This window comes from Recurvomyces mirabilis (genome assembly GCF_035927965.1).
Source record: "Recurvomyces mirabilis strain CCFEE 5264 chromosome Unknown scaffold_32, whole genome shotgun sequence".
NCBI lineage: Eukaryota > Fungi > Ascomycota > Dothideomycetes > Mycosphaerellales > Teratosphaeriaceae > Recurvomyces > Recurvomyces mirabilis.
Genome location: NW_027041966.1, coordinates 1 through 26,588, shown reverse-complemented (window position 1 = coordinate 26,588; position 26,588 = coordinate 1). Strand labels below are relative to the sequence as shown.

The window sequence follows — 26,588 nt, the reverse complement described above, 5'->3', positions numbered from 1 at the left end:
AACGCCAACCCCGGCGTCGTGACAGGCGGCGGGTGCACCGACCTTCCCGACCCCTACAGCGGCTACACAACCCAGTGCAGTACCGATCACTACGGTGGCGATACTTTCAGTCAGGTCGTTTCTGCGTTCAAGGATTGCTTCCCTGTCTGCGATCAGACGAGTGGATGTGTTGGTTTTGCTTATGTTGGTGGAAGTGGACCTGGTAAGTCGTCTTTGCCGCCGTTGACTCTACGTGGTGATGTGAGTATGATTTTACTGACTTACGCTGTGCAGGTACTTGTTACTTCAAGTCGAAGATTGTGCCGCAGAGTACTAACTCGAATGTTGACTTTGCTGGCAAGGGATCGCCACCGACTTGGGGTTGAAGTCATTCGAAGGATAAGGCTTCAGCGTAGATTGGTAATAGATAGACAGATTGGTAGATCGCTCATTGTAGATAAAAGTAGTAGTAGTAGTAATAATACTTGGCGAACACCTGCTCAGTCACTTTCAAGCGAGTGAGCTCTCTCCGACTTGACTCTCAACCCCCATCAGATACGTGCAGGCTTGAAAGCGTAGGTTCTGGTGAGGACAAGGCAATCGATATCCCTCGGTCACGACATAGTAGAAGAGAACGCAAAGAACGAAATTTTTTGTTCAGGTTTTTGTTGCCCATTAGGCTCGCTATACATAGAGGTGTTCCATCACCAGTGCCTGCCGTCATTCATGGTTCTTCCACCAAGGGAGTGTCCTGATTACACTCATCGTCATCATAAACTCAAAAAAGCCAAGACGACCTCGTCAAGGATTGACAACAGCGGCCTCCTCAGCCCTATTCGCGGCGGCCTAGTCCTAGTCCTCCCCCTCATCAGCCGCACCGCCCATGCGGCCTATATTCTTTTGTAGCTCATCCATACTCTTGTCCCAGTTGGGATACGGCTTCTCCTCGCCGTTGGCCTCAGCCTGCTCGTTGCGGATGCTCTGCATACCCAGGCCATCCTCGTATGTGGGCTGACCGGAGGATTTGGTGTAGCCGATTGGCTTGGAGTCGGTAGCGAGGAGAGGGTCGCTCTCGTGGGACTTGGGCATGATCCTCATGCAATCGGGTCCAGCTGCGTGGGGACAGGTGGACATCTTGGGAGGATGTCGGGAGGTTGTTGTTCGTTGGAAGGCTGGTTTGAAAGAGTATGAAAGTGAATTCGAGTAGTGAAGTTGGTTGGAGTTGTGAGGTGGTGTCGATTGTTTCAGTTGTTGATGAGGAAGTAAGAAGAAGGGAGTAAGAGTGGAAGGGAGGACTTATTTATACCTGCTGGGCGAAGTGTGCAGACTTCACTACAGCGGCCAGCGGGTACGATGATTTAGTATCTCGTGGTGAAGAGAAGCTGATTGCCTACCGTACGTGGCTGGTGTGGCAGTAATAGGCAAGCATTTGTTGACCTCATGGTGTATCTTGGCCAACGAGATGCGAGAGGACAGCTTGCTGGACGGTATGACTCTGGTGAAGGGGCAGATCTTGGGAGTGAAGGATGTTGAAATTCCTTCGTTGGACCAGTAGGATGCGACTGAGTTGATTGCTTGCTTTTGTGAGTGTCGTGAAGAGGTACTGGTGTGTGATGACGAGTCTTTGCCTCGTAGCTCGTGGCAAACCGGAGGCACCGTATACGCTTCCTGCTGCATCGCCTAGGGCTCGTAAGCACGAGAGAGCCGCAGTGAATTTGTTCTCTTACCATCTGCTGACACGTTTGGGACAAATGTCTAGGGAGAACAGAGTGCAGTCACGGAGATTGCTTGCTTCGTGCCGTAATCATACCATAGTCTACTCTGGGCACCATCACTTTCGTCACATCATGCTCTACTCCATATCGTTCCCGTACACACACAATCCTTCTGGAGGCGATGCCAAATCTCCCGCATCGTCCGATGAAGAAGAGCTTGTCAACGGTACTGTGCCCACCTCACTCATCATCGCGGCCTCGAGATCCCGCGCAAGATCGAAAGTGACTGCGCCTGTAAGTGTCGCTGTCCGGACACCATAGAGCTGCCGCAACGGCTCGAGCATAATGTCCAAATCATCTGCCACCTTAACCTCACCGGCATTTTTTCGGCGGTCCAGAGCATCTGAAACAGCGTTGCTGTTGGAAATGCGTATGCTGAGGGAGGTGAGATGTCGCGGTCGAGACTTCTCAAATGCCCAATCCTCTTCGCCATCATCGCTTTCATCAGACCCATCAGATACCACGACATCAGGCTTCAGCGCGTTGACGAGCCTCTGTACCTGCCTCCTCAAGCCAAACACAAGCCCCTTGCCTCCAACATTGAACTTGATCATACCAGTATAAGGATCCAAATGATCAATATTGACAACCACCCTCTTAACCAACCGCCGATACCTTTCCGGCACTAGGTCCAGAAAATCGTAATTCCTGCTCGGAGCCATGCCTGTGGGTAGCACGAATCTATACCTCCACTTGATACCGGGGTATGTGAGAAAGAGGAGGAAAGTGTTTCGCCCATAGACTAGCTCCGCGCACTCATCGTGTAGTTGGCTGCAGACGGATAGTATGCTCATCTGTCCCCGTAGCCAGACAACATTACTCGTACTGCTGCTCTGTCGCAACTGTCTCGCTGCTTCTGTCTCGGCGGAGGGGACGAGCATACCCTTCTTCATGCGCTTCTGTACAGCACTAAACTCCCGCGCATGAGCGGTAAGAGGATTGCTGTCCACTAGTTCTTTCGTCCTTGGCAAGATATACGACAAGATCTCTTGTCTTAGCTCTAGAGGCAGTCGGAGGAGAGGGAACTTGGGCTTAAAACTCGCTGGCGAGCGGGAGCGGTGCTCCAATTCTTCCCAGGATTCATGGCGGTGGTAGGCCGGATGAGGATGAGATGGTCGTTCTGGCGTTGTGAGAAGATCAGTGCTGATGATTGGGGCTGATGGATGTGGTGTCACGTAGTAGTCCCTGCAATTGTAGGTGCCGTAATCCATGCTATAGCTACACCGTCACCAATGCCCGTGTTCCATTCATCACCAAGGGTATGGTTTCGATATCGTCCGTGCATCACCAGCGCCCACGGAACGAGACCCCTGTCCTGCCGCCGAACGTGGAGAGGCTGGAGAAAGTGGATTCAGCAACAACGATGCTGTGACTCCCTCTCCCTCCCCTTCCCTCCTCACCAACAACCATGCGCGACGACAGCACTTCAGGCCCGTCCGACCTGGCGATGATGCCCTGTCCTTTCCATGCTGCCTTGTCAGTCATCACATATAGCCCCAGGCTTGGGGTGGACGCTGCTTGATCTCCTTCTTCACCGCCGAACGACAGGCCTCACCTCACCAGGACGAGGAAGTGGTTCGGTGCCTAGCGATAACATCGCCTAAAACACAGAGAAGGAGAGAACGGACAGATATCCACCTCATAAATCAATACAACACAGTATAGACTCGGAGTCAGGAGACAGCACCACCAGCCATGGATCTCGAAACACTACCGAACGAAATAACCACCCATATCTTCACTACCCTGCCCACCATCTCCTCCGTTCTCGCCTTGGCATCCACAAACCATCACTTCAATACAATCTACCACGGCTCCCAACGCCTTGCCATCCTTTCCGCAGCTGCAGACGCCGAGTACGGACCCTTAAATGACATAATCCAAATCTGCACCTATAACGCCTCTCAACCCGCCCACACACCACGCACGGTACCCATGTCCGATGCCCTCATCAAAGAAGTCCTTCGTATCGGAAAGGTCGCGAAGCAGTGGGAGGATGTGTATCCGTTCAAGAAATGGAAGGATGATTATGCCGCTCGACGCTTGCTGTCGGATGGGGAACGCTATGCCCTTCGTCGCGCCCTCTACAGATTGTGGCATTACACCAAAGCCTTCCACAACCGGCAACACCCACGCACCACACGTAATACACCCCAACTAGTCGCCGAACGCGCCGCTCTCCTCCACAATTACCCCACCGTCGAACTGGCAGAAATGTACGATGTCCAGCTCGTGCTACGAGACGTAGTAGCCAACAACATCTGTCCCTCCAACGGCCGCATCCGTCAGAAATTTCAAAAGCGATATCCGGATTCCAGTCATCAGCTTCTGTTCAACATCCACCTCAACTACCCCGCCCCAGCCTCGACCTGGTGCTCCACAGCCGCTGACAACGCCTGGCTGAACCCAACACTGCTGCAGTACTCGAAAAGCCACCACCACCACCAACCACAATCCACCCCATCAAACGGCTTCCACAACCGCCTGCTCCCCTCCCGCCACCATGAACCAGGTGCCGAAGGCTGGGGCGACGACATCAATCATTATTACGTGGTGGAGGATATGATGAAACTGGATCCCGGACAGATTTTGCTTCTGAAGGAGAGGTATTTTCTCAAGGGCCATGTGGAGGCTTTTGTGCGGTTGGAGGTTGATGGGGGCGAGGGGTGGTTCGTGGATAATGGAGAGACGTTCTCGGAGACGCTGTGGAGTGTTTTGAGGCAGAGGCATATGGATGATGTGGATGGTGGTGTTGAGGGACTGAAGCGGGAGGTAGAGGATGGGGTACTTGGGGTGGCTTGTGGAAGGTGAGGGCGGGACGAGGGTCATGGTAATGGTACGAGGTGGAGTGAGGAAGACTCGGGGGCGTAGTATTCTGATACGAAGCTTGCGGCTTGTCCGTCGTTGCTTACTGAGGTGGTTTGTATGCATACTTCTAATATGGGCACCAAACTTTTGGCCCAAACAAACATAACTCCAAGCGTTCTTTTTCCTTTACCACACATGCTTCCATAATACTGACAAAAGCAGCTCACAACAGCACAACAGCTTCCAGCCTCACTCAATAATGAATACACCCATTGCGCAACTCGAGCACACACACTCGAACTCGAACCCGATCACTTCAGCCAATCGAAGCAAAAAACAACGCGTCCCTCACTCGAACTCAAACTTGATCACCTTGTCCAACCGAAGCAAAAACTCGACGCGCTTGCTCAGCTGCGAGAAATCTTCGCGTTCGACCAGAGACTACAGGTGTGAATTCTTTTTATGAACGGAGGTATTTTTGTCGTTGAATCAAGCCTGGAGCTCGCTTTCAACTTGGAAGGGAAAGGTATGGTTGTCCAATATAAGGGTTGGTGGCTGGGTGGCCGATGATACGCCGGTGAACGTTTTGCTGTCTTCATTGCATGAGACGATTGTAGAACATAGGGTGGACCGGTGCGCTGGAAAGTGTTGTGCGGTGGTCTTGGTATAGGTGTCGTTCTCTTGCTGACACTGATAGCGTGACTGGGAGTGGGAGCGGGAGCGAGAGCGAGTCATTGGTAGCAGACCCGAATCCGTGCCTTCCTCATATGTGCATGTGATGTCACGACAAACGGATTCTGATGCGGCACAAACAAAACCTTTCGTCCTCCTTCCATCGTGCTTTAAACGACGCTTCTTCACTTCACAATCTCTGGCTCCTGGACATTTCGCGAACAACGTAAAAGGTCCGACTACACCTCGTCGCTAACGTGCCACCACTTGAATCAAACACCCCCTCGAACATGGCTGCACCAATGGAGGCGACGAGCGAGAAACACTGCATCTTGTGTGGCTCGACTACGGGTGCCGAGACCATCAAGCTGCTCTCCTGCGGAAAATGCAAACAAGCTCACTACTGCGGTAAAGCTTGCCAAAAGAAAGATTGGCCCATGGACAAGCACGTCTGCAAGGACTGGGCACACCCATCTTATATGCCATCACCCTTGAGCCCGGTGCCGCTCCCACCAGGTTCGACATCTTTCCAGACTACCTACCCTGGCATGGTACTCAGACCTGAAAACGACAAGAGCGTTCCCGGCGGCGTCCGGTGCATGACGCTCGCATGCGGATCAAAGGAACTCTGAACCCATTTTTGTTCTATGACATACCTCTCACTGATGTTGTGGGCTATTCTCTGCGGTTGGCCGCGATCCCGACTACACCAGACAATGTACCTATGATTCCAAACCCACATGTGGCGGATTTGACCATCAACCCAGACCCAAAGTCGCCAGAATTTGGGCAGCCCAGCGCACCGCTCAGTCCGACACGCTCGTGGTGTGTGGTGCGCAAAGATCGAGCCCAAATGTATCCCATTCATGTCGCCGCCGTCGTCATCTACGTCACGGAGATGCTGGACGAGGTCAAAGGGGTGGCGGGCAGGGTTGCGAAGGGCGAAGAAGTGGACAAGGAGGAGATTGCAGCGAGGCTGCTTACGCCGAAGGCTTTCTCGGAGGCTTTCGAGAGCATCAGGGTGAATTGTAAGCTGGAGGATGCTGAGAGGTGGGCGGTGGTTGCAAATCCGATACAGGCGAATCAATTCGGGCCGTAGAGGCCCGGCTGTGGATGCAAAAGGGTGGGCGACATGGGTGCAACATTAATCAGTGGGTGCGGTGGTATCGGAACCTGGATATGAGAAATGGGATGCTGCAGCCAGTTGGAGTATTGCAGACGACATGCATAGATGAGTGGGCTCAAAAGAACGATACACTTGAGCTATAATCACGTCAAACATTTCTCGCCCATGCGCGCCCAGTCGGTGGCGCATGCACTGCGCGTTGCTGGGACGTACCTTCCCGTTTGGCGCACACGTGATGTCACTGCAAACGGAGCATTTCACGTGTAACCACTGGTCTTTCTCAACTTCCTTCACATCCCGACGCCACCTTTCATTGTACATCTACCACAGAGACCATCACTGAGAAGGTATTCGCCAGCTTATTACTGAGCGAGGCGAGGCGTCCCCACTGACGACCTCGCGGCGACATCATCAATATGGCGACACTCCCTGGCGACATGGGCTGCGTCACCTACGGCTCGGGCAAAGCGCTGGAGAGATGTGGCCGCTGCAAAAACGCTCACTACTGCAGCAAAGCCTGTCAAGGCAAAGACTGGCCACTCCACAAGGCCATGTGTAAGCGCCTTGCCGCTGCTGCTGCTGCTTCCATCGCCCCACCAGGGACCACATCCACGATAGTATCATACCACCTACCCAAGGACTCCCCACTAGACCTCACCTTCACATCTATCTTCATGCGTACGCTTCCAAGCATGGATCAGGCCCAACCATTCTGTTGCGGAGGCTCTCGGTGGCATCATCTCCGGCTCGTTGCAAAACCGCATTGCTGAATTACCTCTCACTCACGCCCTCGGATTCCCGATCTTTTTGGCCATCTGCTCTGATCTAGAAGCAGCCATCTCACTGTCCAATCTGTTTATCAACATTCTCTCTTTCGATCCGGACCCGAAGTCCAAAGGCTTCGCTCAGCCGACCCTGATCGAGAAGCACTTTGGCAAAGTCCGTCTGATGCGTTGTGATCGCCGGCCGATGCACGAGGTACACATTGAGACGCTCGGGATGTACGCACTTTATGGGCTGGAAGAGTTTTTACAGGTCCGTCCCCTTGTCGCTAATGGCAAGGAGGGTGATACGAAGGGATGGCAAACAAGCTGCTAACGCCCAAGGCGTTTGCAGCCTATCTCGAGACGATGAAGGCCGATCAGGACCCGGAGGAAAAGAAGCGATGGGAGGCAGCTGGGAAGCCTGTTGAGGTGTCTTGATCTGCTGGCGACATGGGTTTGCCATGCTTAGGTGGTACGTCAAAGCAAAGAGATGCAATTCAATGTGCGGCATACGTGCGATTGTTTACGGGCTGCGGAATAGCCGGTCTGGTATGCTGCGAATGCTTTAAGGATTTTAAGGAAGGTGGAAGTTTTGAGATGAATGCAGAAGAAGAAAGGAGCACTGCGCGGCCTACAGACTTACTCTCAATCGATGGTATGAGACGCGACTCTCAATTATCATGGAAAGTCTTGATAGTCACTGCACACGGACGACTCGTAGCTAGTACTGATGTGTACACGAGGCATCCCTGTCAATCGCAACAGCGAAACCTAAGAAACAAGTTCTGTACGGATGCCAGTTGCTGTCTGCACCGAGAAATCGTCCTTCCCTTAGGTCAATATGTCGGACGAGCAAAGGCTATTGCCAGAAACCTGAGTCAAGGTGTGCTCGTTCTCCTGCTCGGCGTGAATGCGCGAAGGTCGATTTGAGCACTACGAGGCAGCTGGACTTTGAACTTTCGAAGCTGGTCCGTTTGTAGAAATGCCAATTCGAGGATCGAAGCGCCTAACCGGCCAAGAGTCTGGCGGCATGTGCTCCTTCGGATCCTTGTACAGCAGTTCCAGCGCTTCGTTCAGACTAGGCTTGATGAGCAATAAGGCTTTTGTTGTTGCCCTCTTGACCGGATCCTCGACGAGGCAAAGTTTGAGAATGTCGAGTATAGGCTGCATATCGGTGGACCTTGTCTTGTTCAAAGCGATCTCGAGATCCAGTGGCGTGTAAGTATGCTTACGATTGTCAAACTGCTCTAGCGTCAAGACCTCGTACAGTGCAGTTCCAAAATTGTAGACATCGTTAGCTCTTGTCTGAATTCGCGAGGTGGAAGCACGGCGATATGCATGTCGGTCAGTATATTTGAGATTGTATACAGCCAGACTTTCCGGTGACAGATACCCAGGTGTACCACTGACGCCTTCGCTATCCTGCTCGTAGCATGAGAGTCCGAAGTCGCCAAGGACGACATCTGGCAGGCCGTGCTGGTTGTCGTCAGAAATGCGAAGATAGATGTTCGGCCTCTTGATATCTCGGTGTATCATAGGTTTGTTGCACAACCTAGGAGTGCTCGCCGTGTCCACTGTAAAATTGCCTTCGTGGAGATAGCCTACTGCTGCAAACATCGATGAGATGAAGTATAGGACGAAGATCTTGGGGAAGCCTTGTTCTCGAAGCTGGTCAATTGAGTTCCAGTGGTTGATCAGGGCATCGACGTCGCCTCCGGAGCAGTACTCAAGTGACATGCTTGCTGTGCTCGTGAGCTCATCTATACTATAGTCGTTGCACTGTACGATATTTCGATGTGACCCAATCTTGAACATCAGCATCTTGATCTCACCTGCCAGGGCCGGCCGTCTCGACCGCTTGCGCCTCTCCATGTCGACGGTCTTGATCACAATGAGCTTGCTGGTCTGATTACACTGCATAATCTTGACAGTGCCCTGACCACTCTTTGGGAAGTTGTGGACAATAGTGCAGTCAGCATGCGGGTCTATCGCTGGTAAGAGACGTTGAGATGCTCTGGACGACTCGGATGGTGCAGATCCTGACGATGTGCTAGAGACGGCACGACGAGTCAAACTCGACCTGAGAGAGTTTCTCTGCAGTGCCGCCACTTGAATGCCACTGAAGCCCCTGAACGAATCATGTCCATCTGGACTCGTTGGGACCGGCGCTGATGCGTGTCGAAGTCTTCGGAAAGCCGACGAGCGAGTCTGTTCGTGAGATGTCGCCGTGTTCGTGATTGACGAGAAAAGGCCCTGCTCTGTTTCGATGCGACAGATCTGCTGCAGTCGGCCCCGACTGCAAATGGCTCGCAAGTAGTGGAAGATCACGATAGCAATAGCAAACATTGCAGTCACGATGACCAGCATCAAGCTCATGATCCTTGGGCCAGCCATGTCGGTTATAGCAGGGAAAATTGCTACAAGTCAGGGGAAGAAGACAAGACCAGCTTGTCGATTCTGCTTTGGGTGTCGCAGTACTTTGTCCAGAGTCCTGCTCATCGAAGAGAGAGCAGAAATCTCGCGCTGCATGGCGAGCTACTATACTCTCATCAGCAGCCATACACAATGGACAAAGTAAGAGTAAGTCATAACGCTTCAACAGTCTTGCATCTCAAGACATAGAGGTTGTCGAGAAATGTCTCACAGCATTGAAGACATGCAAGTAGTGAACCACTCCATCACAGACAGCGTTCGGCGGACAACGCGTTGCAGCAGTAGCGATCGTGAGGTCTCTAAAATCGAGTCCCTTCGATCCCGGGCGTATATAGACTGCTCGGGTTGTGCTAGCAGAGAGATGAGCTGTATTCGGACCATAGACCTTGCTGAAACCCAGGCATCAAGAGGAAGATCTTCTGTGGCTGTTCTGCGCAGCATCAGGCACAACTTGATTGCGAGCTTCGCACGCTCATAAGGCGCGATATCACATCGATCTACAGAGCAGCATTCTCAAGATTACCATCAATTGTGGCCGGTCGCTCGCGTGAAACAGTATGGCGTGGTCATCAGAGTAAGCATGAAGGTCAGCCCAGTACAGTTGGGATGCTTTAACTGAAACCATGCTCTCAGAATGGGCGTGAGCATCCCGAAGTCCTGATGAGTCCCAAGAGTAGAGTATGTCGGAAGATGATGGCGTCGTTGCTCGCAAAGACTAAGAAGGAACTGGAAAGTGGCGTTGGCAAGGTCTTGGCGCTTTTGGCCGAGCACACGGGGCATGAGTCCTGCATCAAATGACGACAAACCTTTATCTCGACGAGCTCAAAAAGCACCCAGTCCTTGAAGAGGAAGCCGCCTGTTCCCCATCGTGAGGTGATAATCTACACGGGCTCCCTGATAGACAGCTTCCAGATTGGCCGAACCACCCGCATCTAGTGCAATGGAAGCTTGCTATGCATCCAATGAAGGTGCAACACAAAGTCATCACACTGTGTCAAAGGCAACACCCTCTGACCATCCTACCGCTGGAATCGCCGAGTTCATGTACTCTCGGATGGTGCCGATAACTCCAATGGCGATTTTGGACAAAACAAAATGTGATAGCCCACGTACTGGTCTGAGAGCGCTAGAAACCGAGATGTCATATGGCATATCGGCCCTCTAGCGGATGTCAATTCTGTGGTCTGCATTCGCATCCGAATGTAACGGTAAGCACAAATGGAGCCGTAAGTCGGGCAGTATAAGTACAAGCTTCTTTCGTCTTCATTCCCTAGCATACACCTCACTTCCTCGAGGATTCCACCATGATGAAGCAGCCCTACTTCGGCCTCAGAGGAGGATGGTTGACCTTCTGGATAACGTGAGTTGTGTTACGTTCGTTCAGGTCAAACTCATCTGCTAACACCCAGTAGAGTCTCGTGCGCAACAGACATGGTAGCATATCGACCTCACCTAGGTAATTTACTCGACTACTGACACCACGATTTAGGCTCTCTTTGGCTATGATCAAGGTGTTTTTAGCGGTGTGAACATCTCAGAGGACTACCTGGATGTCCTAGACCTCAACGGACCTAGCAAGACCAATCTCCTCTCCATCATCACCAGTATCTACAACATTGGCTGCTTCTTCGGTGCCATTCTCGCCTTCACGGTAGGCGAGAGACTTGGTCGCAAGAAGACGATTCTCCTCGGTACTACGATCATGGCTATTGGTGCAATACTCCAAGTCAGTGCGTTCAGCCCAGCGCAAATGATGGTTGGACGTATCGTCACTGGAGTTGGAAACGGACTGAATACTGCTACTGCTCCGGTTTGGCAGACGGAGACTTCACCATCGAAGTGGCGCGGCAAGCTGGTAGTCATCGAGATGATGATGAATATCTTTGGTTTCATGCTTGTAAACTGGATTGTAAGTATTTAATACCGACTCACAAGACATCCCACTGATCGCTAGACAGAACTACGGTCTGTCGTTTGTGGGTGGGGCGCTTGCCTGGCGCCTGCCTATCGGCCTGCAATTCGTCTTCATGGTTGTGCTCTGGAGCACCACTCCTTGGCTACCAGAAAGTCCGCGATGGTACGACTCTCAGCACGCAGTCGCTCGTGCGACTTATACTGATCCTGCTTGCTAGGTTGATTGCCCACGACCAGATTGAGAAAGCCACGAGAATCATTGCCGATATTGAGAACAAGAACATAGACGATCCTGAAATAGTTGCGAACACAAACGAGATCATCGCAAGCGTCCAGTACGAGCGGCAGAACGCTATTGGATGGGTCGATCTCATGCGTGGTAAAACTGGAGACGCTGGTACCAAGACGGTCGGACGACTGCTTTTGGGTGCTGGCACTCAGTTCATGCAGCAGTTTGGAGGCATAGTAAGTCACATTCGCATCAACCTCCCACTTTACGAGCTGACCATTTGATAGAACGTAATGTCTATCTACATGCCAACTCTTCTAATCACATCCGTGGGACTCAAAAGCGACATGGCTCGACTGATCGCTGCTCTGAGCTCAGTCGCTTATCTCGTCTCATCCGGTGTGGCGGCGCCGTTAGTCGAGCGCTGTGGTCGACGATTCATGATGATGGTATCGACTGCTATTCAGCTGGTCTGCTTCTTCATGATGGCAATACTCCTGTATTACGCACAGAAGCCCGGCTACGCTCACCAGAAGACGGCAGCCGAAGCATCTGTGGTCTGGTTCTTCATCTACTATATGGGCTTCGGACTTGGCATGTTGGGTGAGTACGCTCGGTCTATAAGCGCGGGCACATTGATTGACGCTTCTGATAGGAATACCATGGCTCTACCCAACCGAAATCAACAACCTTTCCATGAGGACTAAAGGCGCAGCTGTTGCAACGGCAACAGACTGGTTGACGAACTTCGTAATCGTGCAAATTACGCCCATCGGCCTCCAGACTCTCGGGTGGCGCTTCTACATTATCTTCATCGTCCTCAACGCTGCCTTCCTGCCAGTGATATGGTTGCTGTACCCTGAAACGGCAGACCGCACACTGGAGGACCTGGACTACTACTACCGTGAGAATCCACCTTTGATCGTGATAGGCGACAAGGACGCTATATCGGTCAAACGTCCGAGCGAGTATGTGCAGATGCAGGACGACGATGTGCTAAGGGCAAGGAGTGTAACACAGGTCAATGTGGTTGTTCAAGAGGAGAAAGAGTAATTTGGCACTGTAACAATGGAAGGTCGTAGCAGAAGGTGATAGCAAACGTAGGGCCGTTATATACAGTAGCCAAATTGCTTTGTGACCACCCCATATATTGGGCACCTTGCAACACCATCAATACCTATAGCTGGTCTTCGGCCGGTGCATTTCGCGTCTTTCGCCCCACGTCATCGGCATCGTGAACTCCGTAGTTCTACCCCGTCAAGCTCGAGTACATACCAAGCGAACCTTCACACATCGTTATTCACGTGCACGTTGCAGCATTAATAGTCCTGCGCCAGACACACCACTCAGGCAAGGTCAGCGGCTGGCTTCCCACATCTTCCACGGCCATGCCAGCATGACTGCGCAAAACCCACCTCCTCGCGCAGCATGCCACGAGTCTACCCACCGCTCGAAGGCCGACAACCCAATGCCGCGATCTCACCGTCCATAATTGAAAGCGCTGCGGGTTTCACTGCTGGAGTGGTGTCTACACTCGTCGTCCACCCTTTCGATGTCGTCAAGACACGATTGCAGATTGAGCAAAATGCCAAGTCCTTACCTGGAGGGAGCTGGCGGGTCATACGGACGATTGCGAGTGAAGGGAGGCAATCAACACAGGCACAGGTGAAGGCTGGAGCAATGGTGAAGAGCTTTTATCGAGGACTTATGCCTAACATGATTGGCAACAGTGTTAGTTGGGCTTTGTACTTCATGTGGTATGGCAATATCAAGGACTTGGTGCGGTCAGCGAGAGGTGGAGGAAGAGAGCTGCGGTCCTCAGACTACTTCCTGGCCTCTGGAGTGTCCGGAATTCTGACAGCTGTGTTCACCAATCCGATATGGGTGATCAAGACGCGGATGCTGTCTACAGCAAGAAATACTCCTGGCGCTTACAAAAGTATTGCACATGGCACGCACGACCTCTATCAGACAGAAGGTATACGGGGCTTCTACCGCGGGCTATTACCCTCGCTTTTCGGTGTCAGTCACGGTGCGATCCAGTTCATGGCATACGAACAGCTCAAGAATCGATGGGCAAGGGAAAGACCTGGAGGAAAGGCTGGTCTGACCAACTCGGATTATCTCCTCCTCAGTGCAGTTAGTAAGATGCTTGCGGGTAGCATCACATACCCATACCAAGTTGTCCGAGCTCGATTGCAGGTCTATGATGCCCCAAAGCGCTACAAAGGCGCCTGGGATGTGGTGCAGAAAGTGTACCGCCATGAGGGACTTGGCGGGTTCTACAAAGGGTACGCTCTCCGCCTTTTGCTCATTCAAACATTACTGACATGTCAACCAGCCTTGGTCCGAACATTGTGCGGGTCCTACCATCCACCTGTGTAACATTTCTGGTATACGAAAACACGAAGCACTATTTACCTCGCCTTTGGGCTCCCGACGAGATCCACGTCGATGAAGTGGCGGCCTAAGCATTATGTTGTTTGACTTTGGCATGCATCTTGTACATACACGCATCGAAGGCATAGCATGGCAGGGTGCCCGGCGTTACACGGTGGACCATGCGCTCAGGACAGCGCTGCAGCGAGGATTGTATAGAGCACGGCTCTTGCCTAGACATAGAACACCGACATATCAGCAGCGAGCATTATGATAACATACTCTACAGATTATACTTCAACCAATGCAACCACTGCATGAATATGCGGAGTGGCGCCTTCAGGTTGTCTGGACTTTCGGCTTCAAAGCCGGCAGCATTCATGTTAAGTTGGTGGGTCATGGATAGCCTGTCTGGGAGGCCTTGCTTTTATCTCCTGATGTTCATGCCTGATATTTTATCGTTCCTCGGGCATCAACGCAAAAACACTGCATGTCCAGACCTTAACTTGCGGTCGAGGGGCCGACCGAGACTTTGATCCCTTTAGCCAAAGCAGTAATCACGATGCATTGAGTATGCGGAGGACGAAAAGCGTATCAACGCAAGTCAACTCTACCGAGCCGTACCTCGTGAACCAGAACATTGAGAAACTCAATGTTGGTATACTGTATTGCGTAAGAAGAGGACAGCAGAGTTCGAGCCGTTGGAACGGAGAACGCCTGTCCTGCAGTCGTGGATCTTCAATTAATCATATATTGGTTACCGTGTATAAGATATATCGATTTTGATTGTCGCAATTAAATGTGCTGTGCGTGTGTATACCTGAAGAGATCGAATGAGGCGCTGATTGGATCTTGGTGCAAGGATGACATCTCTCCGGCTCTCACACTCTCACTCGAGCTGACGGGCTTACTTTCGACAGCCTTGAATTGGCATGATTATGTACAAGATACCTATTCACTTTCCGCTCAAGGTGGGCATCCGGAGCAGTATGGCCGTTCGGGAGAAGGAGCTCGAGCAAGTGGAATCGACTGGCGGTCGGCAGTACCTTGCAGTCGCGTGTCTTCAAAAGTGACGCCGCAAGGCCACCGCGGTCATCTCCACTGTATATACCTATACTATAAACCCGTAGTCAAAAAGAGATTTCAAGGTCGATTCCACCCACCAAGCCTCCACAATATCGCGTGCTGGCCACGACGCTGATGGCACGAGTCTCACAGAAATGAGCAATGTGGACGGTCACCTGCCTGAGGTGAAAGTCTTTGATCGAGCTGAACAGGAGCTGTTTCCATGATGATGCAGCGGAGCTGAGACCAAAACCTCCGACTGCATGCCGTCTGTATTTGCTTGGCCCACGACGATCCTATGCGTTAGGCTAACTCGAAACTGCTCATGCGGCTTGAAATTGACAAGCAAAATGGATCCTCCAACGGCTATGGGAAGGACCGCCGATGACGAACCCAGTTTCGGGTCATAACGATTCTGAACAAGGCGGGACTTTGCTGACCGTCCGTGCCCTTTGCACCAGGGGTGTCCCGGTTTCACGAATGTATCGACCCCCCGACACGGAAGACCTTGGGCACCGCGTGAGCGACCCAATCGTGCGCAACGTGGGCGAACAGCCAGACTGCAGCTCTGCCATCCTTGTGGCGTAGAGGCTCTTCCGGCATGAGCAGAAATGAGCTCGTCGGGCGCTCGTATTCTGGACCCATCAACCTCGTAGAAGACCATTCAGCCGACAGAATTCGCAAACCGGGTAGAAGTGCCAGCCCACGCCACCGCGCGACCAGAAACACCAACCCTGTCGCGAATGCTGTAGCGCGGACGGTACTTCAGCTTTACTTGGCCCGCACAGAGCTCCGGATGCGCAGCAAGCAGTTCCTGCATGACTGCTAGGATGTCCTTTTGCAGATTATTGACTGTGCCTGTTGCACTGCACTTTGTCGCGCAACATTATTGTTGTTGATTCTCTTCCTCATAGATCAGGCTTAACCTTCGCTGCTTCCAGGTCCGTCAATTCTCTTCGTACGCGCTTGTGGTACGTCGCGCTTATCCACGACATCAATATCCCGGCATCAGTATGCATCCGCAGGCTCAAGCATAGACTGGACTCGAAGACTACACTTCCAGGAGGCAGCGGGCTGCTCTCCGGCTATCCCTAGTTGCCTGTATTACTTGCCAGCTCTACTTCTAGGCGTAGACACTCGTTCGCCAAGGCGCTGAACAGTCCTCCACCGAGCATCGGTACCTGAACCATGTTGCAGGCAACAATCACCGACGTGCAGGATAAACTACGCAGCCGGCCCCCACTAACCTTGACTACCGACTGCTATCTACAGAATAACTCCACGATGGGATCTGATGAGACCGTCTCTCCACTCGAGTGTTCTAACGTACAACCTGACCGCGAATCTGGCCACAACACTGCATCTCATGCTGCCGGCTCAATACGTCGAAGGATGTCCTGGTTCACCCGCGGCAAAGACGAAGAGATCCAGGATGGACCCCGACGACGAACTTCGAACCTGTCGTCAACCCGATCCAAGGAGACGCTGCCAAGCCACGATGACCTACCACCACGAGCTTCCACGTCACTGTCCTTTCGATATACACGCTCAAGACTGCAATCGTTACCTGAGCGAAGTCATACCTTCGCAAATCCGAGCGGCACCAATAGGACGACCCAGGACGATCTGAGCGCGAAGTCAGCCACGGCCGCAACCCTCCCAGCACAGACGCATACTTCACGAGTCCGCTCTCGTGCCGAGTCTGCCAACGCCCAGCCATTACTACTATCCCGTGATGCATTCCTATCAAGTGAAGACTGTGCGTTGCACTCCAGTTATCGTAGGCTACCACATCGTACTAACATCTGTCGCAGATCGGATCTACCTCAAGAAGTCCAGTATCTCTCTGCCGTACAACTTCGAACACATCACACACACTGCTGCGCAGGAGCTGCCGCCGCTAGACACTGTCACCGAACGAGACCTACCTGCCCGGTTCTGGTCCCTTTCAGCTTACCGGCGACCGACCAGACATCTCACAGGCATACAAGCCGATGACTTATCGCATAAGCTTCCTGTCATGGGCATCACACGAGGAGCGCAAAGCTCTAGGCCCGCGTCGCCGACTCTGTGCGAACTCGACATTGATCGTCCGGTGGCCGTAGAGTCATTATGCGATTCCGAAAGCCTTGGATCACCACTTGGCAAGCTCGATGTTGGTAAGGCTCTTCCGATGCTACCTTCGTCTCTCATGTCAGACGGTGTCGACGCTCCTCTGGAGCGCAAATCATCAATCGCGACACTCAACGACACCAGGCTACATCTCCTCAGCCAAATGCCATCGCTAGATCAGCTGTCTCCTCCGACGAAAAAGTCGCAGAATCTTGGCACATATAAGCCGAAAGGCGCACCACGACAAGCACCACCAAAGCCATTAGATCTGGTCTCACATCCGCAGGCTCGGGATGCGAATGCTTCCGACTCGCCTCGGGTCTCTAGTGATGTGGAAAGCCCGACCGAGATTATGTCGCCGACTACTTCACCTCGACTGTCCCAAACCGATTCTCACAGACCGCCTCACTACACTGGACCGGCTTCGATATCAGTCTCCTCGATCGCGACCACAGCGTCAACCATGTCAGCACAATCACGTCCCTCCACCCGGGCAATGGTGACGTTGGAGTCCCCAATGGCCTCTCCTGTAATGGCTTCGCCCCCACGATCCTCGAATTCTCGTGCAGCTCGCACTTTGTCCGCCGACTCATGGGAAGCTGATGTGGAGTTCTCCTACCAAATGGAGGCGGAGTCAACCTGTGATTTTCAATGGAACGGGTCGACCAGACATGACTCTCGGAGCACCTTGACCCCTGGAGAGCGAGCATCTAGCCGGCCTGCATCGCGTAAAGTTTTCCCAAGGCCACCAAGCACAAGGCCAGGGTCTGCGCAGAGTACTATAAGGTCAGCGGTGAGCAGAAAGACGTCTCGCGAAACACTACTGTCGAAGCAGTCGCCTGTGGGCCATCGTGGCTTCTCCGCCGCAAGGACTAGCTCGAGGAGTAGCCTCAGACCTCCTGCATCGCTTGGTCTAGGCGCCAATGGTGGCATGAATGCTGCAAGCGTGCTCTCGCCAATCTTCAGCGTTGCGGGTGCCGACTCACCCGCTCTACCTTCACCGGTGTCCCCTGTGTCGCCAGCTTATGAGCCAAAGCAGGCTCCTATACAGGAGGTACAAGAATATAGCCGGGAATACCTGAGTGACCCGGAGTCTATCAATCGCTCCTCCAGCTCTTGTAGCTCAGGTGACACGACCTCCTACCGGAGCGTACCCTCCGTGCGCCGAGACCCAGCACGCTGGTCCTTTGCATCAGCAAACAGCGTACCAGAACTTATGCAGAGCAAGCACAGGAGCAAGTCCGGACTACAGCAAAGCACCACTGCACGCCAGCTCGACACAGTCCCTGCGAGCCCGGCCAAAGGTAATGGGGAAGGCGATCTCGCTGGTCGGCCTTCGCCACCACCACAGCAGCAGCTTCCGCCACTACCGGTATATGACCCAACGAGAAGTTCATCGCAACTGTCAGATCACAATGCTGTGCGACAAGCAGCTGGAAGGGCTATGCAGAGACTGTCTGCTTCAAAGCCATTCTCCCACTTCAACGCCGTGCATGAGATCCGACCTGGAAAGGCTGATGAGCGGTGGATCTGATCAACGAGATTGTATGAATTACTTTTTTTTGGTCCTGAGCAACGATGTAGGTACCCTGGTGGTACCAAATGATTGTATAACATGATGATCGGGGAAATAAAGGAGATCTATTTGAGAGGGGGATAATGCAGGACGAGAGACATGGAAGGTTCGCTTCTGAGCTGATGGATATATATACCTTACCTTACCTTGCTATTCTTGAGCCTGTATCATTACTACATGAATTTGCATCCCTCCGTTGTGCTTCCCCGTGCTTCACTTGAGGCTACAGCAGTCTGATGCCGACACCACAGACTCTTTCGAACGCAGTCGTAGATTCATGGCGCATGCAGTGCAGCGCCATCAATAATGATCGACTGCACGAGTAAAGCTATTGATTATTGTGATCGCACTCAGGGATGAGGCGCGTGTGGCGGCTCCCGTCGGCAACTTTTGCAGCCGAAAGTGCCGTTGGCCTGCCATCGAGCAGTCTGTTTGGATGCGTGAACTTTAGCTTCGAATTGACTGGATTGGCGCTTCCCTACCATCAGGTCCTCTCCTTTCTTACCAAGCAAGTATACACATACTAGTGACTATTGTATCTCTTCTGGAGTCGGTATTGTAGGACATGTTGAATCGCGGTGCATGAACACAACAACCTTGGTATAAGTGCTAGATATGGCGGTCTTGTTGGATCAGGCTTGGGTCAAGGTACAAGGTAGGTCGGGTTGCGGCCATGCATAGATCGATACCAGTATGCTAACAGTCATCATAGCCAAGACGTTCACGAAATGGCTCAATAACAAGATATCTGTCCGCAACGTCCAAGTCAACGATCTGGTCAAGGACCTCTCAGACGGCATTATCCTCATACATCTCCTTGAGATCCTGTCCCAAGAATCGCTGGGCAGATATGCAGCTCGACCAAAGCTGCGAGTGCAACGGTTCGAAAATGTCAATATAGCTCTGGAATTTATCAAGAGTCGAAAGATACAGTTGACGAATATTGGAGCCGAGGATATTGTGGATGGGAATCGGAAGATCATTCTGGGTCTGATATGGACGTTGATCTTACGATTTACCATTAGCGACATCAACGATCAGGGCTTGAGCGCGCGGGAAGGGCTACTCTTGTGGTGTCAGCGGAAGACGGCATGCTACGACGAGGTGGATGTACGGGACTTCTCTGGCAGTTGGAATAATGGCTTGGCTTTCTGTGCTCTGTTGGATATCCATCGACCGGACCTGATTGACTTCGACAAGCTGGATAAGTCGGATCATCGCGGGAACATGCAGCTGGCATTTGATATTGCATCGAAGGAGATTGGGATTCCGGATCTGCTGGACGTTGAGGACGTTTGCGATGTGGCCAAGCCCGACGAGCGATCACTGATGACATATATCGCATACTGGTTCCACGCCTTTTCGCAGATGGACAGAGTAGAGAACGCTGGCCGCAGAGTGGAGAAGTTTGTATCGAATATGAATGGTGCTTGGGACATGCAGAGCAACTTTGAGCGACGCATGCGCGCTTTGTTGAAGCAGATTGAGGAGCAACAGCAAGCATGGAACTTGGCGAAGTTCAGTGGCTCATACACCGATGCCAAAGAGCAAAGTAGACAGTTCACGCTATACAAACAGAAGGAGAAGAGAGACTGGGTGGCGGAGAAGAGTGATTTGGCTGGATTACTGGGCAACATCAAGACGAAGCTGGCCACGTACAGACTCCTACCGTACGAACCACCCGCGGAGCTGAGTCTTGACTCGCTGGAGAAAGCATGGCGCGAATTGTTCGAAGCACAACGACTACGCAGCCAAATCATCAACAACACGATCCGTGACATCAAGAACAACCTCCGGCGAAGCTTCGCCGACAAAGCCAACGACTTTGCTCTCGCGCTCCAGACGATCAGCATGAGTATTTCGGGACTCGAAGGCGAAGTGGAAGACCAGCTCTCTCACGCCAGTCAGATATCCAACAACCTCCCGCCACTAGAACAGTACCTCGACATTATCGCGAGACTGGACAATCAGTGCCAAGAAGCCAATATCGAAGAGAACGACTTCACGACATACACCTACGACGAACTCGCTTACGAACTCAGTCTCGTCAAATCGAGCGTGCAGAAGAAGCTCGCCTTTCTGGAGAATCAGATGGTAGCCCGCAACATGACGAACCTTACTCCCATACAATTGGAAGAATTCGAGTCGGTCTTCCGCCACTTCGACCGCGACTTGTCAAATAGCCTCCAAGAACTCGAGTTCTCCGCCGCCCTCGCCAGTCTTGGGCTTGTCTACGACGAGACAGAAATGCACGACCGCTTCGCCGAAGTCGCTGGGCGAGGCGGCAGTGTGAGCTTCGAACAATTCATCCGGTTCATGGTTGATGTGACCGAGGATCAAAACACCGCCGAGCAAGTCTTTGAGTCGTTCCGGGAGATCGCAGATGGGAAGCCGTATGTTACGGAACTAGACCTCACGCACTCGCTCATACCAGAAGAGATTGTGAGGGATCTATGTCGGGATATGCCTGCGCATCGGGGACCGGATTTGCAAGAGGATAGGGAGATGGAGAAGTTTGATTATGTGCGGTTTATGGAAAAGTTTGTTAGTGGGAGGCAGAGGGAGCAGGTGAATGGTGGATCGCATCATTGAGCTGAAGTGGTATTAAGAGTTTGTTTTTGGTATCTTGCACAGGCGGCGAAGTTGGATAGGCGCGGGTGTTGGAACAAGCCATTACGAGGGATGTTGTTGATGATTGCATGTAGTATAGTCGCCCAGTACATGTATTAATTGATATGATATCTGCAACCATTACGGCCTTCGCTCTTACGCCGAATTCCACTGCGGAGTTTGAGATTTGTTCTTGCACCTTCCGCTTTTGGTCGCCAGGCTGAACGCCGCTCGACCAATCCCCAAGGCGGCGACATAAAACGCGGGCCAGACGTGTCGATCACGTAGCGGTTGTACACACGTATGTCTATCGCTTCGATCGAACATCGAACTTGTCTTCTTCGTCGTCATTCTGTTGCGTGGCGGACAGTATGCCGATGCTGTACGGAGTAGAAGAACGACATATATACACCACTGAGGAAGCCCAGAAGCATCTTGATCCACGCATGTAACCAAGACACTCGACTTTGATTTATATCGTTACCAATACAAGCAACCATTACTACATTCACTGGCCGGACCATCAACCATGCCTCTAATCGACGACCTCTTCTCCCTCCCCGTCCCACAATCCATCCAGATATCTCCCAATAGTCAACAGATCCTCTACTCCACAGCCCTCACCTGGAATGCCAAGTTTCCAGGCGCCGAGCACGCCGTCTCGACCCTCTGGCTAGCGGAGACTGGCAAAGCCGATTCAGCTCGTCAGCTCACAGCCGGGAACTCGAACGATCGTGATCCGAGATGGAGCCCCGAGGGCGATAGTATAGCTTTCTTATCTGACCGTGGTAGAACAGCGGAAAGAAAGGAGAGCTGCGCTATATACTCTCTACCTGCGTCTGGCCCTGGAGAGGCGACAGCGATTACTGACGTGGCGAATGAGCGTAATATTGAGAGTTTTAGGTTTTCGCCTATGGGTGGGAAGATAGCGTTCCTCTCCGCGGATGAGAAGGACGAGAATCGCAAGAAGAAAGACAAGGAGAAGGATGATGTGCAAGTCTGGGGCGAAGAACTCGCTTTCAATCGTCTTCGGATCGTGGATCTTGGAACCAAAGCCGTTGAGGTGCTGGTGAGTCAGGAGCAGCATATTCTGGAATTCGCGTGGAACGATGACGGAAGTGCGATTGTGTTCACGACGACCAAGTCCACCGATATCGAGAGTAACAGCCTCTACGGCACCGATGTCTGGATTCTGGACCTCGAGACGAAGAAGCAGAAACGGATCTGTCATATAGCGAAGATGGGCCGCGATCTAGTATGGGCAGGCAAGAGAATCTACTGGGTGGGCCCAGTGGCGGAGGAATGGCTGACTTCTGCCTTTGGTGTCCATGAAGTGGAAGTTCCTGCGGACATGTCTGAAGCCGCGAACGAGGGGACGACCAACAAGTCCCACCACATCGCCTACGCTAAAACAAACTGCGCTCTCAACCTCTCCAAGACAGCGACAGGAAACGAAGTCCTAGTCTACGTCCAAAACGGCATGGCAGACGAGATCCGCCTGCTCAACGGCGATAAGACATTGTTTAGCAAGAAGCGGAAGATTCTAGCCTGGGACGCGACCTTCACGACCGACAGCGACGAAGTCGTCCTCGCCCTCGCGCAGGGCGACTCCAACAACCCGACCGAAGTCTACACCACCACAGCCTCAGGCGGCAGCATGGTCCAGCTCTCGCACCTCGGCCAAACGGTAAAACAAGCCGGCCGCAACTTCGGCACCACAACCTTCCTAACCTGCCAATCGCTCGACGGAAAAGTCCAGCTGGAATGCCCCCTCGTCCTCCCCTTCTCAGCCGCTCCGAACAACACCAAGCCCGCCAAACCCCTCCCCACCGTCGTCCTCATCCACGGCGGCCCTTACTACCGCCACACCGAATCCTTCGAAGGCCTGTACTTCATGTGGGCCCCCCTGCTCCTGTCCGCCGGCTACTCCATCCTCCTAGCCGACTACCGCGGCAGCAGCGGCCGCGGCGAGGAATGGGCTTCTCACGCTCGAGGGAATTCGGGGGTGAAAGAGGACTATGAAGACATTATCGGCTTGACGAACGCGGCTGTGGAACAGGGGTATGCGGATCCCGAGCGTTTGGCCGTCGGCGGGTGGAGCCAAGGTGGCTTCTTCAGCTATTTGTGCTCTGTGCGCAATGGGTTACATGGCTTGGGATGGAGATTCCAGGCCGCGATCCCAGGGGCCGGGATGACCGATCTGGATACCATGGCTCTTACCTCGGACGTCGGCTTCTGGGAACAGGAACTCGTGGCTTCGGGCGCTGCCTGGCTTTCTCCCCCCTCCGACGTCCGAAATCGTCGGGGTTCAGCGCTGTGGGAGTTTCGTGAGAATGTGAGGAGTGGGAAGGTGGTGTTGCCGGCTATGATGATTTTGCATGGGGAGGGGGATGTTAGGGTGCCGGTTGAGCAGGGGAGGGGGATGAGGCGGGCGTTGGAGCAGTTTTGTGCGGAAGAGGGGAAGAAGGAGGAGGGGAGGGAGGGGCCGGTGGAGTGGAGGTATGTGGTTTATCCGCGGGAAGGGCATTTTATTGTTGAGACGGGGCATTTGGTGGATATGGGAAGGAGGGTCGTGGGGTGGGTGGAGAGGTTTTTGGGCAAGGCTTAGCTAGCTTGGGGGTGAGATGGTGGGGTTGCTAGTGATTTAGGGTGCGAGTGCGGTTAATGACGGGTTCCGTGCGGTGGTGGGAAGTGAAGTCATTGCTGGCTGTTGTAATGATGTTGACACCTATGAGCCACGATTTGCCTTACGCAATGCTCCATACCACTCGCTCCGCCGTTCCGTCTCATACTCGAACCAAATCAATCAGTAGGAAGAAGAAATCTTCTCGCATGCTCTTGACCGTGATGTGGATAGGCCGCGATACTCGTCTAGCTTCCTACACTCCAAACACTTTTCCACCCACCGACCACTCCCAACTCACCCACCACCCCCAACTCATCAATCCTACCGCCTCCTCCCACTCCTAACCTTGGGAAACTCCAACGGCAACCTCAACCTCGCCACACGGGAAACACTAGCCTGCGCCTTGCTCATCCCAAAGGCCTCCCGATCCTTTTCCGACGGCGCGGAGACTTTCGCCCCGAGTTCGACAAAGTACTGCGCGAGCTGTTTATTCTCCATTTTGAGGTCGAGCTTGAGATCTGCAAATAATCGAAATTGATTAGCGACACGATGCGTTGGATTGTGTTGATAGAGAGGGGTTGGACTTACCACTCATCTCCATCCGCCACCCCTCACTAACAAACAACCCCAACGCACAAACCCAACACCACAACCGCTCCAACTCCCACTTCCCCAACTCCCCCCTCTCATTGGCAAACAACCGCCTCACGCTCTCCACCAACTGTCCCGGCCAACCTCCCAATTTCTGCCCCATGACTTCCTTCTTGGGCACCTTCTTCCCGCCCCGCCCAGCCGTCTGCAGCACATCATGAAACTCCAGTAAGAGCGTCATATACCGCAACGCTTTCAACTTCTCCATGTCTTCAGACTTGGCTATGCCTTCGACGCGTTTGGCGGGGAAGCGGTGGGAGAAGAGGATTGCTTCGCCCGAGTGTACGGCGTCGAGCCAGTCTTCCGTGGGGATTAGGCGGAGGTCCGAGGCCGGGATGAGGGTGCTGAAGGGGTAGACGTCCTCTACTGTCTCGGCTTGTAGATTCGGGCGGGGGATGGGTTTGGAGGAGAGGAGATCCTGTTCCATCTCCTCTCGGTTGCCAGCAGGGGTGGTGTTCTCGGCGATGGAGTCGAGGATCGCATCTTGGACGTCTGAGGTTTTTCCTTTGCCTTTGGGTGTCGGGGCGATGATGGCGTTGACGGTGCGGCTGTCGAGGATTTTCTGGGCTTTCTTGGTGCCGAATTCGCGGCCCAGGGCTTCGCGTTGGGAGGTGTAGGTTTTGCGTTGTTTGGCTGCTCGGTCGGACGGGGTGGGGTCGTTTTTGCGGGGGATGGCGTGGAGGGTTAGGTGGTGGGAAGGGACTAATTGGAGGGTGCTGGTTGTGGGGTCGAAGATGCCGAGGTAGTGGGTTAGGTGTTGGTCGGTGGTGGACGGAGTGGCGGTGTAGTCTACTCGTTGGTGGTGGGAGGAGTGGAGGGTGAGGTGGTGGGTGGTGGGTTTGGGTAGGTTGCCTGCTGATTTTGTTGATTTTGTGGATTTTGGCTTGGAGTAGGCGTGGAAGGGGAGTGATGGGGTGATGAGGCCTGGCGCAGATAGCTATATTACAAGACTGTCAGCATGTTCGCCGTTTATAGCTTCTCCTGCAACAATGTCTAACATACCAGCACCGGATGTAAGCCCTCGGGTTCAAGATAAGTAACATTCACATCTCCCCCAATCTTCTGGCTCTTGGCCGCCACATCCTCCCTCTCATCCCTCGCCCTCTTTCTCTTCTTCCCGTCAGTTCCAGCCATAATCTACAACAATGCCCAAATCCCCAAATCCTACAATGTCGACAAGGAACGACCTGTCACATGCAAAGCCCGCGCGACAAATTTCCTAGCCCGCTCTTACCCAAACAGGCAACCGCGATTGAGCTCCTTAGCGCCAACGGCCGCGGGATATGCTAAAGTGACATCCCAGCGGTCACCAATCACATCCGCGCCTGACGCGTCTTTAGTCTAAACTCTCTTCTCAAGTGTTTGGTCCCCTGACTCCCCTCACGTGGAGTGGTTGCTGGCATCTCGTGGGTTGTGAGTTGTGACATGGGTGCGGGTGCGGGTGCAGGTTGGCAGAGTTGGCAGACAAGGCAGGCTGGAGCGAGGGGCATCACACTCCGTTCTGCTCTTCAGCCACACATGTTTGCAACTCGAATAATGCTACAATACATGCTTGACTGAGTACACGACGATATCAAGAGCCTTAACGAGATAACGACAGCCCATGACCACCTCTCCTAATAACACCCACCACCACCACCACTTGCATCCCCCTCGCAAACTCCAAGTCCGTCCCACCCTCCATCCAAACCAAGCCGATATCGTCCGTGAAGCCTCTCGCTCCCCGTCACCCTACGATCGGAAACGTCGACCATTGGATAGTAACAACAACAACACCACCTCCACCTACACCACCACCTCCACCGCCACCCCCACCACCCAACCCCCCCCCCCCACACCCACCCCCCCGACACAAATAGCCCGGGATGC

At 53.0% G+C, this 26,588-nt stretch overlaps 12 protein-coding genes across 12 annotated transcripts; 8 read left to right on the top strand and 4 right to left on the bottom strand.

The window, feature by feature from the left end:
* Positions 1-831: 831 nt before the first annotated feature.
* Positions 832-1,113, bottom strand: LTS14_009511 (uncharacterized protein; the record flags this gene model as incomplete). Its single annotated transcript, XM_064842193.1, has 1 exon — positions 832-1,113. The coding sequence occupies one exon, from the start codon at positions 1,111-1,113 to the stop codon at positions 832-834; it is 282 nt and encodes a 93-aa protein (XP_064690099.1).
* Positions 1,114-1,831: 718 nt separating this feature from the next.
* On the bottom strand, positions 1,832-2,965 carry LTS14_009510 (uncharacterized protein; the record flags this gene model as incomplete). Its single annotated transcript, XM_064842192.1, has 1 exon — positions 1,832-2,965. One exon carries the CDS (start codon positions 2,963-2,965, stop codon positions 1,832-1,834), a length of 1,134 nt encoding a protein of 377 aa, XP_064690098.1.
* Positions 2,966-3,449: 484 nt separating this feature from the next.
* Positions 3,450-4,565, top strand: LTS14_009509 (uncharacterized protein; the record flags this gene model as incomplete). The annotated part of the gene is made up of 1 exon (XM_064842191.1): positions 3,450-4,565. One exon carries the CDS (start codon positions 3,450-3,452, stop codon positions 4,563-4,565), a length of 1,116 nt encoding a protein of 371 aa, XP_064690097.1.
* A 1,279-nt stretch (positions 4,566-5,844) lies between these two features.
* LTS14_009508 (uncharacterized protein) lies at positions 5,845-6,333 on the top strand (the record flags this gene model as incomplete). The annotated part of the gene is made up of 1 exon (XM_064842190.1): positions 5,845-6,333. The coding sequence occupies one exon, from the start codon at positions 5,845-5,847 to the stop codon at positions 6,331-6,333; it is 489 nt and encodes a 162-aa protein (XP_064690096.1).
* A 443-nt stretch (positions 6,334-6,776) lies between these two features.
* On the top strand, positions 6,777-7,562 carry LTS14_009507 (uncharacterized protein; the record flags this gene model as incomplete). Its single annotated transcript, XM_064842189.1, is given in 3 exon segments — positions 6,777-7,038; positions 7,052-7,395; positions 7,467-7,562. The coding sequence occupies 3 exon segments, from the start codon at positions 6,777-6,779 to the stop codon at positions 7,560-7,562; spliced, it is 702 nt and encodes a 233-aa protein (XP_064690095.1).
* Positions 7,563-8,057: 495 nt separating this feature from the next.
* On the bottom strand, positions 8,058-9,518 carry LTS14_009506 (uncharacterized protein; the record flags this gene model as incomplete). Its single annotated transcript, XM_064842188.1, has 2 exons — positions 8,058-8,884; positions 8,957-9,518. 2 exons carry the CDS (start codon positions 9,516-9,518, stop codon positions 8,058-8,060), a joined length of 1,389 nt encoding a protein of 462 aa, XP_064690094.1.
* Positions 9,519-10,861: 1,343 nt separating this feature from the next.
* On the top strand, positions 10,862-12,753 carry LTS14_009505 (uncharacterized protein; the record flags this gene model as incomplete). Its single annotated transcript, XM_064842187.1, has 6 exons — positions 10,862-10,917; positions 11,079-11,466; positions 11,516-11,634; positions 11,690-11,936; positions 11,988-12,303; positions 12,356-12,753. 6 exons carry the CDS (start codon positions 10,862-10,864, stop codon positions 12,751-12,753), a joined length of 1,524 nt encoding a protein of 507 aa, XP_064690093.1.
* A 375-nt stretch (positions 12,754-13,128) lies between these two features.
* Positions 13,129-14,171, top strand: FLX1 (mitochondrial FAD carrier protein flx1; the record flags this gene model as incomplete). Its single annotated transcript, XM_064842186.1, has 2 exons — positions 13,129-13,991; positions 14,042-14,171. 2 exons carry the CDS (start codon positions 13,129-13,131, stop codon positions 14,169-14,171), a joined length of 993 nt encoding a protein of 330 aa, XP_064690092.1.
* Positions 14,172-16,536: 2,365 nt separating this feature from the next.
* Positions 16,537-18,790, top strand: LTS14_009503 (uncharacterized protein; the record flags this gene model as incomplete). The annotated part of the gene is made up of 2 exons (XM_064842185.1): positions 16,537-16,903; positions 16,959-18,790. The coding sequence occupies 2 exons, from the start codon at positions 16,537-16,539 to the stop codon at positions 18,788-18,790; spliced, it is 2,199 nt and encodes a 732-aa protein (XP_064690091.1).
* A 657-nt stretch (positions 18,791-19,447) lies between these two features.
* On the top strand, positions 19,448-21,424 carry ain1 (alpha-actinin; the record flags this gene model as incomplete). Its single annotated transcript, XM_064842184.1, has 2 exons — positions 19,448-19,487; positions 19,545-21,424. The coding sequence occupies 2 exons, from the start codon at positions 19,448-19,450 to the stop codon at positions 21,422-21,424; spliced, it is 1,920 nt and encodes a 639-aa protein (XP_064690090.1).
* A 547-nt stretch (positions 21,425-21,971) lies between these two features.
* On the top strand, positions 21,972-24,050 carry LTS14_009501 (uncharacterized protein; the record flags this gene model as incomplete). The annotated part of the gene is made up of 1 exon (XM_064842183.1): positions 21,972-24,050. The coding sequence occupies one exon, from the start codon at positions 21,972-21,974 to the stop codon at positions 24,048-24,050; it is 2,079 nt and encodes a 692-aa protein (XP_064690089.1).
* A 339-nt stretch (positions 24,051-24,389) lies between these two features.
* Positions 24,390-25,853, bottom strand: RPA49 (DNA-directed RNA polymerase I subunit rpa49; the record flags this gene model as incomplete). Its single annotated transcript, XM_064842182.1, has 3 exons — positions 24,390-24,586; positions 24,657-25,656; positions 25,722-25,853. The coding sequence occupies 3 exons, from the start codon at positions 25,851-25,853 to the stop codon at positions 24,390-24,392; spliced, it is 1,329 nt and encodes a 442-aa protein (XP_064690088.1).
* Positions 25,854-26,588: the final 735 nt, after the last annotated feature.